Here is a 19,280-nt window from a genome sequence, read left to right as displayed (position 1 = left end):
TTTTGTTTGTCTGTTTGTTTGGGGATTATTCAGATGACAGATTAGCTTTAACCAAGGAAACAAGAGCTAGTAATACTTTTAGAATAGAATAGAATAGAAAGCTTTATTGTCATTGTATTAAATACAACGAGATTCACAGTTTGCCACTTCTTCTGGTCAGTGCTTTAAAACAAATACTTGACAAGACTAAACGAGGCAGATAAAACATATAACAGGTAAAACACACACACAGTTATAAAGCAAATAAAACAGGTAAAGTAGATGTAATAAATAAATATAAACAGAAGTGTTACACTAGAAGTATAAAATATAAAATAGATGTAATGTAAACAGAGGTAATTGCACTTGTAAAATAGGTAGAGTAGATGTAATAAATAAAATGTAAACAAAGGTAGTTGCACTTGAGGTGTATATTGAATCAACGATGCAATGCTTTAAGCCTTTATTCTAACTCTGAGGGGGTTTAGTGCAAGATCTTTTTGTTTGTTTGTTTGTTTGGGGATTATTCAGATGATTCGACAGATTATAGCTTTAACCAAGGAAACAAGAGCTAGTAATACTTTCTTTTCACAATTTCACATTTCAAAAGGGTCCAAGTTCATTCAACAGTTACATGCTGGGACACCAGCTGTCTCCTATAGCAACGCAAAACGCATACACATAGTTCTACTCTAGTATAATTCTTTAACATTTGACTCTGATTTTTATATGGTCATTTTATAATCTCTACATGTAAATATACAAAAAAAATACTAGTGCTCCCTTGGAAAAAAATAACCTATGCTATAAGAGGTAGCCCACAGCTTTTCTATAGGATATGGGATCCATGGATCACTTATATAGAATATTCTTAACATTTCTAGGTTATTTACTTAATTATTCATTATTATTTTATATGTGCTGTTTTCTTTTTTTTATCTACATTTATTTATTTAATTCATTAATTCATTAATTTATTTATTTATTTATTTAATGTTTCTATCTTACCACCATGAACTATACTACTGTAGTACTTATTACATTTAATTCTAACTAACTAATTAAAATATATATTTTGATGTTATTTTTTCTGTAACTTTACCTCTAGGGGTGGGAAGAAGGCTGGACCTGTCTTTGTGTGGGATGCGTATTTATGTATGTACATATTAAATGTTAAATGTAAGATACCATTTTTTTTTTGTCTTTTATGTTTGTTATGCTATGTTTGGAAAAAAAAGGAATAAAAATAATTTTCCCAAAAAAATCCTAGTATGTATATAGTATTTTTGATCAGCTGTGGTATTGCTCCACTAGCAGCCTTTAACTGGGAGAGCCATAACAAAAGAAAAGGGGTGAGTTTCTTTGTGGAGTCGCCGGAAGCAGCAGGTTGGTGGAGGACAACAGAGGAGGGGAGACCGGACAGCGGACAGATTATCCCTCAGACTTCATCTAAAACTATCTGTTTTTACACATTTGGACAAAAAATGTCTTTAACCCAAGAATCCCTGCTGTCTTTTCTGCTGGAGCACGGAGGCAAAGTGAAGAACTCGGAGCTGCTGAACAGCTTCAGGACTCAGATCAACAGCAGCGATCCGCAGGAGAAGCAGCACAACAGGGACCTCTTCAAGAAGCTGGTGAACAGCGTCGCAGTGGTCAAACACATCGACGGGGTAAAGTTTGTGGTGGTAAAGAAAAGGTACCAGGACTTTGTTGTTAAAGAGGCTGGGCATGATGACAGTTTCTCCAGCCAAAACGCCAGCTTTTCCTGCACATCTCCTCCTCGAGTCGAGTCCATTTATTCTGACATTGAGAACAATAACATGTGCACAAACTATTATAGTGATGCAAAACATGCGTCTGCAGGCCAGGAAAGGAGGCAGGTATCCAGAAGCATTAGTAGTGCGGATGAAACTACTGTTAAAGTCCTGAATATCTGTGGAGATCAGGCGAGCAGAGCCTGCAAATCTGGACCTGTGTTTGCTGTCATAGCAGTGAAATCCCCTCAGAGAGACTCTGCAGCAGCAGCAGCAGCAGCACAGGATGGATCACACTCCCAGGTGCAAAAAACCTCAGACAAACCAGTCACCAAAGTTTCTACACCTGCTCTGACTCCTAACTTTCCAGCTTGTAAGAAGGGTGCACAGGATGGATTACACTCCCAGGTGCGTAAAACCTCAGACAAACCAGTCAACAAAGTTTCTACACCATCATCAGTGCCAACTCTGACTACTAACTTTCCAGCTTGTAAGAAGGGTGCACAGGATGGATTACACTCCAAGGTGCGTAAAACCTCAGACAAACCAGTCACCAAAGTTTCTGCACCACCAGTGCCAGCTCTGACTCCTAACTTTCCAGCTTGTAAGAAGGGTGCACTAAGTGACTCCCAGTGTTGGGCCCAAAACAGACAGCCAGAGGACATGCAACCCCCAGGCTTTCCCCTGGGGAGGCCCCAAAACAAGAGAGATGATGCAAAGTACTCAGATTCTGTGCCTTTGGAGCCATTAGCTCATGAGTGGTTGGTAAAGTGTGCTGCTGGACTGTGGGGACAGATCCACGCTTTGCTGTTGCAGGACACACGGCTGGCACAGAAGAAAGACTTCATGTCAGGCTTCACAGCGCTGCACTGGGCCGCCAAGGTCGGCAACAGCGAGATGGTACACAAGCTCGTGGACGTCTCCAGGAAAAGAGGCACTTGTGTTAACGTCAACTGCAAAGCACACGGAGGATACACGCCTTTACACATCGCAGCCATGCACGGCCACACTGAAGTGATGGTGTTGCTTGTGCAAAGCTACGGAGCCAGTGTGAATGAGAGGGATAATGATGGCAAGAAGGCCTTCCACTACCTGGGCGCAGGTGTGTCAGAGGAGGTCAGAGCACTTGTGGGAGGACTACAGCAGAGCAGAGAGAAGACAGAAGATGGAGAGTACAGAGAGCACCCGAAAGGCTTCAACACTATTAGTAAACTGTTCCAGCCTCACATAGGGAAGAAACAAAAGACTAAGTTTGCTCATGACTCGTGAGAATGGATCACATTATTAAAAGTGTAATAGATAAGACTGTCTTAGTTTGTATATTATGTTAATATAAAACAAGGTAAACCAACATTTATCATTTATATAACTTAAAGTCTATAACTGAATTATAGTCTCTCAGTACTTATTACTTACTTAGTACTTACTCTTATACAGTGTATTACTGCTGGATGTACTATTTATGAATGGTATTTATAATTTAATCATCTTTTTTTCTTTAGCTGAATTCCACATATTAACAATGTTATTTTGAACCCATTTGTATTTATGTTTTCTTACTAACAACACACACAATCACAAAGTGATATTCACACATATTTTCATTACCTAATGTGTAATAAATCTGTAGACGTTACGTCTTGATTTGTGACTTAATAGTATGAGGAAATATGAAAACAGACCACACCTGGGAAACGGTTGCTACCAACACATTGTGTTGTTGATGTAGGATGTAGGACTTATTGCTTTTGTGCACAGCAGATCATGTTTTTATGATATTCTGATCATCAAAATTAAAGTTTTTTAAAGCAGAGAAAACATAGAAGTTGTTTTTTTTACATTTTGAAAAAGCTTCAGTAAAAGCAAAGTGGACCTTTGTTGGGGCCAGATATGCAAAGCAGGCGAGCAGACTGGGTGCTGGAATGTCTCCTTTATAATCTCTTTGTGAACTTGAGCTGTAATGGATGAGAAAGGCCTCTCTTTGTGGGACACCATGGCTTCATTCTGTGGACTGATGAGGTAAAAAAACAAAACACATGATTTCTCAGAACCGTAAGAAGAAGGAGCCAAAGATTAAATTGTAGGGTGGGGTTTCATTTAAACAGGAAAGACATAACATCTTCAAAAACATTCATGTTGTCATTAATGAATGAATGGCCTTTTCACAAATCCGGCATGCTGGAAAACAGTAATCTGCCTTTTTCTTGTACAGTGTGTCCTTAACTGACTCGGAGAAAAACAATCCCTGATGATATGAAAAGACAATGAAGCCATAAGAAAAACTGTGCCAGAACAATGTCCTTTGTCTTGTTATCTGGAAAAAGAAGCTGCTTGCCTAATGATCCCGACAAAGGACAGCTGCACTCACACCAACTATCCAACATAGCAGACTGCATTGTGTTCAATCCACCTACAAAAACGTTTCTTTGCTAGGCAACTGAAATACAATAAAAGGAAATCTACCACAGAAAAGCTTCCTATGTCGCTTCTTTAATGGTCCAGACAAGCATCAAAGACTGTCCAACAATACTGTGGAGTGGTGCAGGTCTTGTTTCATTTCCTGTCAGTACAAAATGAATACTTATAGCTACTTCAAAACAGTATAATATGCACATTAGTATACCTTTTAGTATTAGTATATGGCGTTTAGCTGAGACACAGCTACAACCTAAGTTTAAAGACAAGCTAGTCCCTAGAGGCTACAATTACCCTTCATAATATAAAAGTGTCGGATGGCACAAACAACATCATTTTTCTATTTTTATACCCTTGCAAGCAGTGGGGATAAACCTTTTTTTAGATTGTCCAAATCAATCAACATTAAATCAATGGTAATGCCATCCAACGCTATCCTACTGTACTAAAAGCTTTATGCTGATAGCATGATAATGGAGCTACACTGGTGCTGTGTTTTAAAACAAAGTAAGGCAGCTAAGTCATTATAGTAAACACAAAAACTATATCTGTGTCTAATCAGTGGCCACAACATGAGGGCCAATTACAGCTATTTCCACCACACAACATGAGCACTGGTTTAATTGTACCATCTTCGTTGACTTGTTTTTCAAGGGATGACTTGTGCTGAACAGACCAACTCTTTTTTGTCATTTCTTCATTTTGAGTCAGTACCTCTAAATAAATCCCATTGTTTTAGTTTATCTTAGATTATTTTAACAGATGAGGGGCAATGTGGTGTCCCTTTATTTGCTCTTCATAAATGAGGCCAGTAGAGGGCGAGCTTGCTAACATTATCATTCACAGTTTAAGAGGTCACCAGAACAGTTATGCAAACAGTTTTGTGGGAGCCAAGTTTCGTATACATGTTTTAGTTCAATAAATAAGTACAGTCTGTATTTTATGTAGGTGAAATAAAGAAGTGATTTCTTTGAATAAGTTAATTAATAGTAATTAATATGTTTAAAGGTTAAAAGTCATTTAATGATAATTTGATTTAATTCATCTTGATGTAATGTCTTTGTGTGTTACTTTGTAACTGTTGGACCGGTAATTAGGTTACAGTCGCTTTAAGAGAAATAGGCTTCTTGTGCTCATTGAGGTATAAACAGTGGGTTTGTTCAGTTGAGACTCAAGTTAATGACCGAGCCACACGGTTTTCTTACCGTAGTACAGTTTGCTAATTAGGAGAACTTAGCTTTCAATGATCCTGTAAGAAGATACTACAAAACTGTGGAATAAAGATGTTTGTTTTATCCTTTTTTACATCGGAGTCCTGTGGAAGTTTTTCCTTCTCAAGTAAATGTACACGAGTAAATCCAAGGCGATCGTTGAGCTTCAACCAACCACAAGTTTTTTAAATATAATTACCTCCACCAAGGCCGAAGACCTAGGAAGGAGGTTATGTTTTCACCGGCGTTGGTTTGTTTGTTGGTTTCTCCGTTTGGAGGATAACTCCAAAAGTCCACGATGGATTTGAATGACATTTTTTGGAGCGGTGGGTTGTGGCACAATGAACAATCCATTAGATTTTGGTGAAAATTGTGAAACCTGCCTTGGCGGAGGTCTGCGCTCTCCAAGTGCACTTCTAGTTTTTACTATTTCTTCATTGAGTGAGAAGACCTTTAATGGTAGTTATAACTTGTCCATGTTGATATGTTAAAAGTGTTATAAGATTACAAAGTTTACAGTTTAAGTAAGATAATGTCCTATAAGGTGATAGTTTTACATGTGGAGTAATTTGCAAAACAAGAACCACAACACTAAAACTGGCTGAAAAATCAATGTCATGACAATATGAGTAAGAACATTTTTCCAGCTGATAATAACTTGAATGAATGTACAGAAAATCACATAAAATAATCAAACTGATGTTCACTGCAACAAACACTGTGCATTAACTTCAGACAACCCTCTTAAATAAAACATTAAATCTTGTATTTCTAAGTGGGTGATATTTTTTTGTAAAAATACAATTAAGGTTAGCCACTTGATAAAACTACTTCTTCAGCGGTGTAAAGTTAAACTCAACAAAGTGTCAGCACTGGAAGTGGAGAGGATATGTCTTCAAAATAAAAGCGCAAAATATGTTGACATAAAGATCCCTATATTATTTTTGAAGGCCATGATGTGGAATATTATCAGCATACTGCTGGGCATCTAACGTAGGAATAAATATCTTGGGTGTAAAATTCTCTTTTTTGTGATTTTGCTGTTTAAATCTTAATTAAAATCTTATATCTCAGCCAACATTTGTATGTGGGGCCCATGTTGGTAGTAAATGGGCTGAAAATGGTCCCTATATGGGATTGTCCATGGGTTCCTTAATGGCCCCGTGCCAATTGCCCTTGTGGGTTTCATGCAGGAGTGGGCCCAATCTGGGCAACATAAACCAAAACCCATCTCGGCCCCAGGTTTAAGTTCTATGTGGGAACTACATGGGGACTACATGGCCTGAAATATGGGTTGTAAGTGGGTTTGTCCACAGTTTCCATGATGGCCCCATGCACTAATTTCCCAGTAGTGACCCAACTAGGACCCACACAGGTAGCCCACATGGGGAGCCCATGTGGGACCAACTTAGTTGACCCAAGTGGGCCCCAGATAAGATGCCCATTTTGGGCCCATGCCCACTTGGTACCCAGGTAACCCCAGCATAACCCATGTGGGGCCCACATAACCATGTTGGCTGGGATAATATAATATCATTTTCCACTTGTGCAATTTTGTTAATAGTCTGTTTATTGTCAATACTGTACTATTTTTATACTTCCTTCTATTTAAATGGTTCATATTTTGTAACACTTTGTTTAGCTCTTTTTTTACTGTGTTAGCTGATGCATCTTGTTTTTTGCACTATCCCCTTTGCTAGAGGAAAACTGCAAATTTCCCCACTGCGGGACTAATAAAGGAATATCTTATCTTATCTTATCTTATGAATGCGAGTTTTACATTAACATGCCGATAATAGCTACTTTGAACTCTGAACATAGAGATCTCTAGGAATATTCAATTCATATTTCCCTTTTAAAAATACCATTAAAAAAAACCAACTAATTGCAAAAAAATAAACTGGCATTCTTTTCATTTATTTATTTGTTTATTTTTTTAATGGGTTTTTAATGATTTATTGAAATTATCTGATGAGAATCATGGATGCACAACACAGCATTGTTTAATTAAATGTAACCTTATCATGTAAAAGTAGCCTCTTGCTGTTTGCTGACTGTGATATATGATGAGTGAAGCTGAGCAGGTAATATCAGTGATGGAGTTGATTGCACACACCTGCGCATGTTGATCAGCGGCAGCACGTGCTGTTTACCTCGAGCTCTCAGTGGAGAGAGGCTCTTTAAGTTTTTGTCTGGTTTCGTTGTTTATAATGGAAAAACAAATGCTGATATCAGCTGTCCTTGGTTATTTTCGCACGGTTTTCTTTGTGCTGCTGGTCACCTGCAGCAGCCCGCTGGTCAGATCCTCTCTGGCTGCCTCCAACGCGCTGCACCACCTGGGTGACTTCACCTATCCGTACGGCAGCATCTTCTCTCCGCTGCTCAAGGCCCTGTCGGAGCATGGAGGCTCCAGGTGGAACCCAGAGCTCAGGAAAAAGATGAAACCAGAGCACAGGTACATGAAATATCTGACGGAGGTTTACAAGAAGTCCTCCAGGGTGCAGAGGAGTTTGGATGGGAGTGAAATCTACAACACAGTCCGACTGATCAAGCCACAAGAGGAATGTCTTGCACAAAGTAATAAAGGTGAGCAAAAGTGATGCCAAACAACCCACACACAAATGGTTGTGGAAGATTGTGTATGAATGTGAACTGTATATATGTTTGGAAAATTTGTAACACAAATATGATGTTGTATATAGTATGTATGTGATAAATGAATGTACTTGATTTCGGGCCCCAGGAAGACTAGCTGGTGCCATTGGTATCAGCTAATGGGGATCCTTTAAATAAACACACAATGTAATACACATAACCTTCACCACAGTGCTGAATGGCATTATTGCCATTAAGGTCAAGGAAAACTTTATTATCCCTATTTATTATTAGCAGTACCACACAGTCATCAAACAAATACAATAAACACAATAAATAGCCTATTAAAGGCAATAAATACAAAAGCTTACAACATACAACATTATAGATAGATAGATAGATAGTAACTTTATTGATCCTGAGGGAAATTCAAGTTTCCAGCATCGCAGTTCCATAGTGCAAATAGGCAGTAAAAATGTTAGTATAAAAAAAAAAAATTCTTGCAGAAATGTCAAGTTTTGATACCAAATCAAAGCATGGCTTTTTCTATGGTGTTCCTCAGTCTTGGTGTCTTAATGTGGTATTTTGGAGGGATTTTTGATCATTTATCAATTCTTAAGTAGTAAAAAAAGAATATCATAATATGACACCCAAAGACAAACATTTTTATCAATAACTAAAGGTAAAGATTAGCTATAGGTCAAAAGGTCACTTTTCCAAAGCTGTAGTTCAGGGGCAAAGCTGTATTAGGTTACCAACGGCTCCAGATTCACTGTGCTTCGAATGGCTTTAGTCATATAATTAACTGCATATGTTTTTTTATTCTTTTTATTTAAGAACAATATAAACTAAGAGGGTCCTGCTTTATTGGCTAATGACATGGCTCTGTTTTGTATAGGGGCTCTGTGTCAAAATCAAATTTCCAAAAACTTGACTTGACACAGAAAACCTGGAGCTAGGTCTGATTATTCCAGTGTGTTCAGGTGGGGCTTATAATGAAGCTGCAATGTGTAGTCTGCTGTCTTAAACTTGGAGGCTATAGGGGTGGAAGGAGAGTCAATAGGGGCACAACAACAGTTTTCATCTCGTCATTAGTGGGGTCATAATGACACTAATGTCACAGATATTTGGTTTGGTACCAGACTGAAATACATTATGTGCTATTGTAGGACGTTACAGTACTCAAAAGACTGCTTGTCTTTTGGTCCTTTTAATAGATTTGACTAAATCTCAGATAGAAACATTAAAGTTGGATTAAGGGGATGTTGTTTTGAGCCCTGAACAACATGTACAGTGTAAGATCACTTTGATAACTAATAATTAATTCTAATAATCTGTGTTGGTTTAAACATTGTTCCATCAGTGCAGATTCAATCTGAGCAGTGATTTTGCCTAACTATTGAAATAAGTGGTTATGTTTTATTGTTGATGAATTATCTCATTTAGTTTTTATTTTAAATATATTCTAAAAACTACAAAAGATACTTTAAAACTCTAACGATAAAGAATCATTATGTAAAACTTGATTGCAATATTGACATGCTAAGTGGGTATATTTGGTATTAAATCAAATATCTCTTGTGCAGTTCTTCTTGTTAATCTTGCTTTTGCACAATTTCTGAAATAACAGTTGTTAGAGGAGGAAAACAGGATATCTTAAAGTGGATGCATTTCACCTGTGGTGTCTCCCTTAAAGCTCATGTGTCATGCTGTAAAGGCAATCAGTGACATTATGCATTGAAACAGGCATATGCACAAGATGTTTTTGTTTATTCTGGCTAATTAAAATGTAGAGTAATCATGAGTACATTTGTGAGACTGATATGTAATGTTGACTCAGTACCTTGTGTTTTCTCATATTCTTCCTCAGAGAGTTTTACGCAGGATCTTTCCTACAGTCTTGATCAAGTCAGAAGAAAAGAACAGCTTCTGAAGTCGACCCTGCTGTACAATTTCGACCATGACCTCGCAGCACCTGTCAACTCTGTATGCTACCTGAGTCTGGGGAAGCAGGAGCACTCAAACCAGTGTCAGCGGTGTCCCGGAGTCCACCACGCTGTGAACTTCACAGTCAGCGCAGAAGGGAGAAGCAGGAGGAACTGGGTGGAGGTTGACGTCACCTCGTTCCTCCGGCCTCTCTTAAAGTTTCAGAAGAAGAACATACACCTGCTCGTCAATGTCACCTGCCCAGAGGAGCAAAGAGCCAGTGGCAATGGGCGCAAAGGCCTGCTGGAGTTCACCCTGAGGTCCCCTCTTCTGCTTCTTTATCTCAATGACACCAGCAAAATCGCCCACCAGAGGTCTCTGGTCAATGCCAAAGCGGGTCAAAGGCCATCCGGTGCGGCGAACACGTTTCACAAGCAGATGGTTTTCAAACCAGAGACGAGGATGGGGCGAAAGAGGAGATGGAAGAGGGAATCTTCAAAGAGCAAACGAGGCGATAAAAGTCTAGATATCCACCTGCCGGAGCTTCTTCCGAGCTCTGAGTTCAAGACAAGCGACTGTGCCTTGTATGATTTCCGGGTGCGATTCAGCCAGCTCAAACTGGATCACTGGATTGTTTTTCCACCAAAGTACAACCCCAGGTACTGCAGAGGCATCTGCCCGACGACCATCGGCTTCATCTACGGCTCGCCTGTCCACACCATGGTGCAAAACATCATCTATGAGAAGCTTGACTCCTCCGTGCCCAGGCCCTCATGCATCCCCTCCCATTACAGCCCCCTGAGCGTCATGATCTTTGAAGAGGACGGCTCCTACGTCTACAAGGAGTTTGAAGACATGGTTGCCACCAGGTGCACTTGTCGCTAAGCCAGCTACCAACATGTCTGTTCTGTTTTTCCTCATTTTTTTTTTTACAGGCTGAATACCACAAAACCTCCTCGACAGTCATAACAGGTGGAGTTTGTATCCAAGCACTGGATAGTTTGACCAGGCTCAGTGATTTCATGAATTCATAAAATCGTTGTGCATGAAGTTTGATCTGGAGCAGGTGTGTTTACTTAATCAAGTGTGTAACATTTTTTATCCTAGTGAAAAAATGTGGAAAGGTCCATTTATTTCCTTTTTGTTAAGGCATGAAAAGAAAGGGTGCCAACGCATCCTGTTCTTCATCTTCCTGTTTGCAACATAGTATTGAATCTGACACGATTGAAGAAGAAAAATTAGTGTTGTATGATTTTGTATATTTTTTTTTTAAGTTATATTTCTGTTAACTTATTTTGGGTGGGTGGTCTGTCACTATTATTTAATTTGACACAATTGCCAAGTTTTAAGTATCCCTGTTCTGGACGAAAGATGAAAAAGCAGTCACAAACTCTTATCAAACCTTTTACATATCGTTTTATTCCTGGGGATTGGAGACAGCAGTCTGAATAGCAGCTGTCCTCATAATGTCCAGAATGAAAGTTGTCAAGGTTTCAGTGTGTATTTATTACTTCTGGTCACTGCGTGACTGCATAGTATGAATTGAGTGTATACTTATGAATTTGTACTGGTTGAATGTGACTTAATGCATGTCCTGTCTATTTATGCATATTGAATGAATTCACTGTGTGTCTGTGCTCGGCTTAGGGATATTCAAAAGAGTGAAAATATGTAGACAGATTGTTGGAAAATAAAAAATAACATGCATACATGTTATCTGCATACAGCTGGTTGTAAATGTTCATTCAACATAGGGAACGTATTTGTGCACAAAAGAAAACAAGAGAAAGATTTTGATTCTTGCAATGAAGTGTTGAGTCTAAATGGTCTGGCCAAATACACATAGGCAATGCACAGACTCCGTAAGAGAAGAGAGTGGTTATAGAGGTATCTAATGCTTACCATAAATGGACTGTCAATACTTCCTTGTTCACACCTAGGCCTATGGAAAGGAGGCTGGGTCACACGTCAACAACGAGTCATACCTTTGGGGGTACAACACATGCGCAGGAAAATCTGGCCTGCACTCACCGAAATTGAGCCAATTGCAACGCACGACCGCAGCTTCAGTTACACTGCACATGTGTTATACCCCAAGACCCATGTCCACCCGTGACCCAGCCTCCTTTCTAAAGGCCATGGTTCACACGCCTTTCTGGGGTCTCAGATGAAAGGCCATGTTTCCATTCATGGTCATGACCTATAATGTGGACCTGGACCTCCTGCAGGAAAATGAAAGTTAATTGTTCAGATCAGTTCAAAGGAGATCCACAGCCTCAGTCAGACACTTTGTCAAGTTGGTGATTTTGCCCTCACTCTCATCTTCTTATGTGCCGCTTGTCTGAGGAAGGCACAAACAGAAAACGGAGTTGAATAGAAGCTCATTGTGCTATATCTCAAAAGAAAGGCCACATGTTAGGCCAAATGGCATAGCACATGAGCAGACCATAGCACTCTATGCACCAAGTTGTGAAGCATTTTAAAGCCTCATTCCCTCAGGCTACCTGTGGCATTTACCTTTTCTCTGGTGTCCACCTCTGATTGTGGTTCGTATTGCACACTGTAGTCCAAACGAATTGCTACCCAGATTAAAGGGAGTGTTTGTAACTTCTTACACGTATAAATCATCGGGGGTCGGTGTCCCATGCGTGCTTGCATATGCACGATCACGTGTGGCTACGCTGTTCAGACAAGACTCCAACACAAACTACACAGAAGCACCAAAACAGCAAAGTTATATCTAGTGAAGCCCGTCTATTAAACCGTGTTGGCCGCGGTCGGAGGACGCGGGGGAGACCATAGCTTTGGTCTCCACAGCCGGAGTCTCTGCTGTACTCTGCTCCGCTGCTCTTCTGCCTGCCTTCACTCAGCTCGCTCCATCTCACGCGCATGCGCGCACACTACACATTGCAGAAGACTTTGTAGCTCTGAGAATATCTAGTGAATGTACAGTGGACGTTTGTGCAGGAATAAATGCTGCAGCTCCTCCAGACCAACAAAGGTTTCCCGTGTCTTTTGAAATGACGGGGCTCCGCAGAGAGAAACGTTATCGTCTCTGACCGGGTGCCGGTGTCTTCCCTGTTCCCTGCGGTCAGGAGGCTGAGGCAGGAAAAGCCAACACTAGGATCAGCAGTGATTCATGGAGAGACCTTCGTCTGGTCAGCTAACATTACTGCCAAGCAGGTGAAATATAGAGTGATATTGTGGTTTTAGCTGACGTATGTCGCCTCACTGTTTTGAGCGATGCTGGTTCATGTCTATTTAGAGCGAGCACAAGCGCGAGCCCGATGCTGACTTTCGTTGACTTAACGGCCACAGGTGTCGCTGTTAACAAGCATTTCTGATTCTTACAAACAGTCCCTTTAAGGGTCCGGGTTTGGGGGTTTGAAAATATGGTCACCCTAATTTTGCCAAAGAGCAGTACAATTTTAAGATTTTGAGTCTAAAAACATATCTGAATCATCAGTCATTTAAGAACAAAATCTGCATAATATGTGTTTAATATGGACCTGTGTCTTCAATAGTAGTTAAACAAAAGCGATGTCTATGTGAAGCCTTGGGTAACTCTCTTTGGACAAAGTAATAAAGATGGCAGAAGAGATTTTCAATAACTTTATTAAAACCATATAGTGACACAGACCAGAACACTTACAGGGCACACAACAGAAATAAATACAATTATGTGTACAGCACTCATTGTCAAACAGGCTTATGGTTTTTGATTTATGTCATCCAGAAAGAGAGAGGGCATGCTATGTCATCAGACAGAGATAGACAGAGATACCCGGAGTCCCATTAAATGGATCTTTAATAATACTTGAAGACCTGTGAATAAATCCTTGGTGGAGCCAGGAGAGTCTATATGGTTGGAACTGCGTGTTCACACTGCTACCAGCTGGTGGCGGTAATGCATCATAGAGTTGTTTGCACAACCGCCATAAACAACACCAACCAAGAAGAAGAAAGACAAAGAGTCCCTCCAGTCCGCCAGGTGGCAGTGACGTCAGCAGATAAGCGAGCCTTGAGTATAAAGCAAGGACACCGGAACTCTACAGGGGAATACTGTTAAGAAACAGCACGGTAAGCCTCAAAGTCACGGTTTTAACGGTGTAGTTTTGCTTCCACTAGCTTGTAATATAGTATTTTGTGATATATATCTGCTTTATTGTAGAAGAAGTGACCTAATGTTGGCCTCTTGTCGACTAAACGACCAGGTTTAACCAGGCAGCGTCTCAACGACCTTAGCAGCTCTCTGCTAACATGTCGAGCTCCTCCTGTGATCCATACATGTTTGGGATTGTTTGGTGGTTTCGCAATCATGTATCTAGATAATCTGTTTTCTGTCTTACAGTTTGTGCATGGAAGCTTTTATTAACAACGTTATTACTCTTTTAGTAAAGTTACACATGTTATCTGAAACATCTGTAAGAGGAGTTTGTTGATTTTAACATAATGTCCTTAACAAGACTTCAAGTAATAGTATGATATTATTTGTGATTTAATTTATTATTACTCGTATTTTTGTATTATTGTTTATTTTTTTGTGTTTTTTTGTGTTGTTTTTTTTTAACTATTCTTTATTATTATTTACTCTTTTAATTTTATTTCAATTTTAAAAGTTGAAGTTGTTTTCTCTAGTGTACTTAATGAGTTTGTCTATATCTCATCTACTTAAAAAAAGGTTTATAAACTATTGTAATTACGAACTGTAAATTGCATATATGAAAACAACCTTGAAAAATTAAGTATAAAAGGAAAAAAAAGTAATAGTGTGATAAATACAACACTTACTCTTATGATCACATAATATCCAGCCAGTCATGCAAAGAGAAGTACAGCCAGTTAACCCCCAAAGTCATTGTTAAAAATCAATGTCAAAGAAAGTCACACTCAGAGATTTAGTTATATCAGCTCATGTTTTTATTGCTAGAATTATTACAGCTGCTTATCAGTTTTGTATGAAAACATACAAACCAAACAGTGAACCCCATTTGTGTTTTCTAAAGTTGTTAAGTAAGTTAGCCCTAATAGTTCTGCTGGAAATGAAGAGTATTCTTAAATAGTGCAATAGGTAGTTGATTTGTTTTTTTTACTAAGATCCATTGAAAATATTTTTGCCTTTTTCTACTAAGATTAGCTGAGTTGTGTGAATGTCACAATACATTTTCCAACTATTTGATTTGGACTATTTGCATTTAGTGCAAATCATGAAAACATTTTGGTGCTAGTGGCTGCCTGTTTTAATTTTCCTTATGTAAATGTCTTATTGTCTTTTCAGATCAGCTGTGTGGTAAACATGGGCCGCCACTTCGGAGACTTGGCCAAGATCAGGCACATAGTCACATACAGCCTGTCCCCCTTTGAGCAGAGGGCTTTCCCCAACTACTTCTCCAAGGGAATCCCCAATGTGTGGAGACGTGTCACAGCCTCTTTCTTCAAAGTTGCTCCCCGTGAGTTATTCAATTTCTATTCAATGTATTTTACAATTAGTTGTCCATGCAAAGTTACTGTGTTTCGTATGATTTGTTTCTCCAAAAAACAAGCAAGCATACGAAAGAACAAAGAAACCATGGCTATCGATTCCTCCCTTGCTCTGGTAAAACAAAAACATAGGCCCACCCAGGTGCATGCTGGTCCTAAACCTGCCTGTCTACATACTTATTTAGCAGCAGGTGCCCACAGTGTTACCCAATTCACAAACAAAAATACTAATTTATGCAAAAAATAAATGAACTAAACAAGAAAATAATTCAATTAAACAAATAACTAGCACTAGAAACACTATCAAAATCTAATATAAATAATTACAAACATCTAGAATACTCACTCAAACAATTATTATTAGTAAAACAACCGCTAAATACCAACAACAAATAAATAGCTCCTACACCCATGATGTCAACAGAAAAAGTTGTATACATACTGTAGATTGGCAGAGGTGTTTTTTGTTTTCAGGCAGGAGTGGATTTTATGAATACAATCCTCTACCACTGTATATAGGTTTTTTTTATATTGTAATATCAATACATATTGTGATATGTTAATCACATTCATACAAAAATCCTATAACGTCTAGGTTCATCATTACGAGAGCCTTGGTGTTGAGATGGGCTGGGGCCAAGTCGTATAATAGACCTGTTACCTGCTTTGGCCCCAGCTTATGTTGTGGTTTAAATGATAAGTGATAATGGACGACAAAAAGAGCAGACAAATGTTTGACGCAACAATACTGTCAAATGCCAAGTGCATGCCCACAGGTGCCAGCAGCATCTTTCTTTACTTCTCATGTTGTAAATGTAACCCTATTTTACCAGTCAGTTTCAAATCAAGATTTTTAACTATGCAGTAATAATGTACATAATAATGTAATCTGTATTTTGTAAACATTGTATGCTATGTATTAACTTTAAATCATAGAAAAGCTTTTGTTTTGGTTCTTTGGAAAGTAAGATTATGCTAGTACAGCAAATACTGCTCACCCTTGCAAAAATGTGCAGATGCATCAAAAATCGGATTTTTAAAACCATGTTATTATATATATTTTTTTTTTTTCCCATGTAGATGATGCGTTGAGTCACGCTCTTTCCAGTCTGCAGTCTGTTCAGTATATAGCAGAAAGGGTTCAATTAAATTAGAAAAATGTGGTTAATATTTCTTGTTTTTTTCAGGATCTCTGCAGGGATTGTATTATATTTAACAATTGGTTTTAAGATTTTACTCATGGCCTTTATTGCACAGCAAGGTGTGGCTAAATACAATTAAATATAGCGATGGTCCTGGTGCTAATTTGTTTTATAATTTTTCTTTTGCAGCAATGACCGTCATGTACCTGACATACACCTGGGGCAACCATGTCTATAAGCAGGACATGAGGAAGAATCCAGCTGACTACGAGAATGACGAATGAACTCCTGCCACCTTTCTGAAAGCTGCCCTCTGTTATTAATTCCAACTCTGTTTCACCAATAAAGAAGAAAAATATTTATGTGAAATAAGTCTTGATTGATTTCCTTCAGCCATCTCTTTGTCTCCTGTGTGGAGTTTGCACGTTCTCCCTGTGTTATCGTGGGTTTTCTCTGCAGGTTCTCCAGCTTCCTCCCACAGTCCAAAGACATGCAGGTTAATTGTTGACTCTACATTGCCCGTAGGTGTGAATGTGAGTGTGACTGGTTGTCTGTCTCTATGTGTCAGCCCTGCGATAGTCTGGCGACCTGTCCAGGGTGTACCCGGCCTTCGCCCAATGTCAGCTGGGATAAGCGGTTACAGATAATGGATGGATGGATCTCTTTGTGATTGGATTAATGTTCACTTAATGTGGGTGTCAAATCAATGCTATTTTTTTACTAAATGCAAATTTAGTGCTGAAGTGATTAGTCAATCAACAGCAAATGAAGGAACCTACAGTTTTGATAATTGCTCGAGTCATTTATCAAGCAAAAATGCCAATGTTTGGTAGTTCCAACATCTCCAATGTGATGATTTAATACTTTTCTGTTGTATAGTTATGTAAATTGAATATTGTTGTTTTTTTGGACTGTGGGTGGAACAAAACAAGAAGACAAAGATGACACCGCCTTGGAATCTGGTAAAGTTTAATGGTCATTTTTCACTATTTTCTAACACTGAGCTAACCAATGTAAGTTTTGAAAACTGTCTGGGTTTGTATTTTGGCTTTCAAAAACCAAGTTTGTGAAAATGGGTGGAGCTATGTTAAGGATGACTCCAGTGCGTCATCGAGTCATGATTTCAGCCCCGCCTAAAAAATCCTGAACACAAAACTGGACAAAAACAGTTTAACGGTCTAACTCCTCAATCCAGTACTACAATGTTCACAGCCTTTGCACATGTTTTCAGTAATTATTTTCCAACATTTACAATGTGTTTAGAAACAAAACTCTGAATTTCCTTTACACGGCCTTTAAAGACTAAATACAATGGACAGATTAATCAAAAATAATTGCATAAATTTAGGTGATCTGGCAATGACAGACAACCTAAATGCTGCAGTCTGTCACGAGTCTAATAAATTACATTTAAGACTGATGAGGCAAGTGATAAGCATTTATCTGCAGTAGTTATAATAATGGTAGTGGATGGGGGCTTTTATGTTGAAGTAGGCCACCGGAAGTTGGGGGCTACAGTGGCCTCAGCATTAGCAGGTGTAAATTATTAAAACGGATACATGGATGCATATGAAAGAGAACGGATATGATCTTGTATAAAAATAAATCACTGTTTTATTGCTCATGGATTGACAATGGAATTTTGTTAGTTGGTCAATTGGTAAATAATAAAGGTCTGTTGATGTCATATTCAGAATTTCTTCAAAGATTTAAGATACCAGTCACATCCAAGGAATATGCTATTATTGTTGATGCAGTTCCCACAGGTTCTCTTCGATGTTTAAAGAATTGTAATCTCACAGAAAGTGACATTATTAGTTCTGTGCATATTATTGGAGATATTAACATTCTGAATAAACCATGCACTAACAGACACATTAGAGATGTTTTGAACTGTGTTACACCTCCTGCAGCGAAATTCTTTTGGTCGTCTATTATGGGTGATTTACAGTGGGAAAAGGCTTGTTGTATTCAAAACAAATATTGTATCAATAATAAAGTGAAAGAAGTATCCTTCAAGATTTTACATAGAATTTACCCTGTTAAAGAAGTATTAGAAAGATTTAAAATAAATATAGACTCTACATGTGTTTTTTTGCGATTCAGATTGAGAAACAATATGTCATTTATTTTTTCACTGTAATCATTCGACTTTATTTTGGACTGATATGCAGAATTTCATAAATAGAAAAATTAGTGCTAATGTACAGATTAAAGTATTTGATGTGATGTTATATTTTGTGTTTTATGAGATGGATAGCATCATTACCTAAATAATTCAGCTTCTGATTATTCTTGGTAAATTCCATATCCACAAATCTAAATGGTCTGACTCTAAACCCTGCTTTTGTCGGTTTCTTGTTGAACTCAAGCAGTATGGCACCTCACTTGAAAATGTCAAAAACCAAAAAGCTGTTGTCTCTCAATATTTTAGATGAAGTACATTTTCTTGAACTCTGAAAAGAATTAGAATGAATGGACATTGAACTCCTCTGTCATTAAAGGGACTGTTTGTAACTTTTTACATGTATAAATCTACGGGGTCGGTTTCCCATGAGCGCTCGCGTGTGGCCGGAGTCTCTGCTGTACGCTGCTCCTCTGCCTGCTTCCCTTCACTCACACACTGCGCGCGTTTTTGCTGTCTCGCTCCACCTCTACACGTGCATGCGCGCTCACTACACACTGCAGAAGAGTTAGTTTAGCTCTGAGAATATCTAGTGAATGTACAGTGGACGTTTGTGCAGAAATAAATGCTGCAGCTCCTCCAGACCAACAGA

At 38.7% G+C, this 19,280-nt stretch overlaps 3 protein-coding genes across 3 annotated transcripts; all 3 read left to right on the top strand.

The window, feature by feature from the left end:
* The first annotated feature begins 1,160 nt into the window (after nucleotides 1-1,160).
* sowahab (sosondowah ankyrin repeat domain family member Ab) lies at nucleotides 1,161-4,205 on the top strand. The gene has a single exon (XM_074648409.1). It carries the CDS (start codon nucleotides 1,251-1,253, stop codon nucleotides 3,000-3,002), a length of 1,752 nt encoding a protein of 583 aa, XP_074504510.1. The 5' UTR covers nucleotides 1,161-1,250; the 3' UTR covers nucleotides 3,003-4,205.
* Nucleotides 4,206-7,444: 3,239 nt separating this feature from the next.
* gdf9 (growth differentiation factor 9) lies at nucleotides 7,445-11,606 on the top strand. The gene is made up of 2 exons (XM_074648411.1): nucleotides 7,445-7,945; nucleotides 9,825-11,606. The coding sequence occupies exons 1-2, from the start codon at nucleotides 7,570-7,572 to the stop codon at nucleotides 10,763-10,765; spliced, it is 1,317 nt and encodes a 438-aa protein (XP_074504512.1). The 5' UTR covers nucleotides 7,445-7,569; the 3' UTR covers nucleotides 10,766-11,606.
* A 2,227-nt stretch (nucleotides 11,607-13,833) lies between these two features.
* uqcrq (ubiquinol-cytochrome c reductase, complex III subunit VII) lies at nucleotides 13,834-16,875 on the top strand. Its single transcript, XM_074648408.1, has 3 exons — nucleotides 13,834-13,960; nucleotides 15,159-15,330; nucleotides 16,693-16,875. Exons 2-3 carry the CDS (start codon nucleotides 15,177-15,179, stop codon nucleotides 16,785-16,787), a joined length of 249 nt encoding a protein of 82 aa, XP_074504509.1. The 5' UTR covers nucleotides 13,834-13,960; nucleotides 15,159-15,176; the 3' UTR covers nucleotides 16,788-16,875.
* Nucleotides 16,876-19,280: the final 2,405 nt, after the last annotated feature.

The sequence above is a fragment of the Sebastes fasciatus genome, chromosome 10, assembly GCF_043250625.1.
Source record: "Sebastes fasciatus isolate fSebFas1 chromosome 10, fSebFas1.pri, whole genome shotgun sequence".
In the NCBI taxonomy this organism is placed as follows: Eukaryota; Metazoa; Chordata; class Actinopteri; order Perciformes; family Sebastidae; genus Sebastes; species Sebastes fasciatus.
Note: the sequence above shows the minus strand (reverse complement) of the source record. Positions and strands in the feature narration are given on the sequence as shown.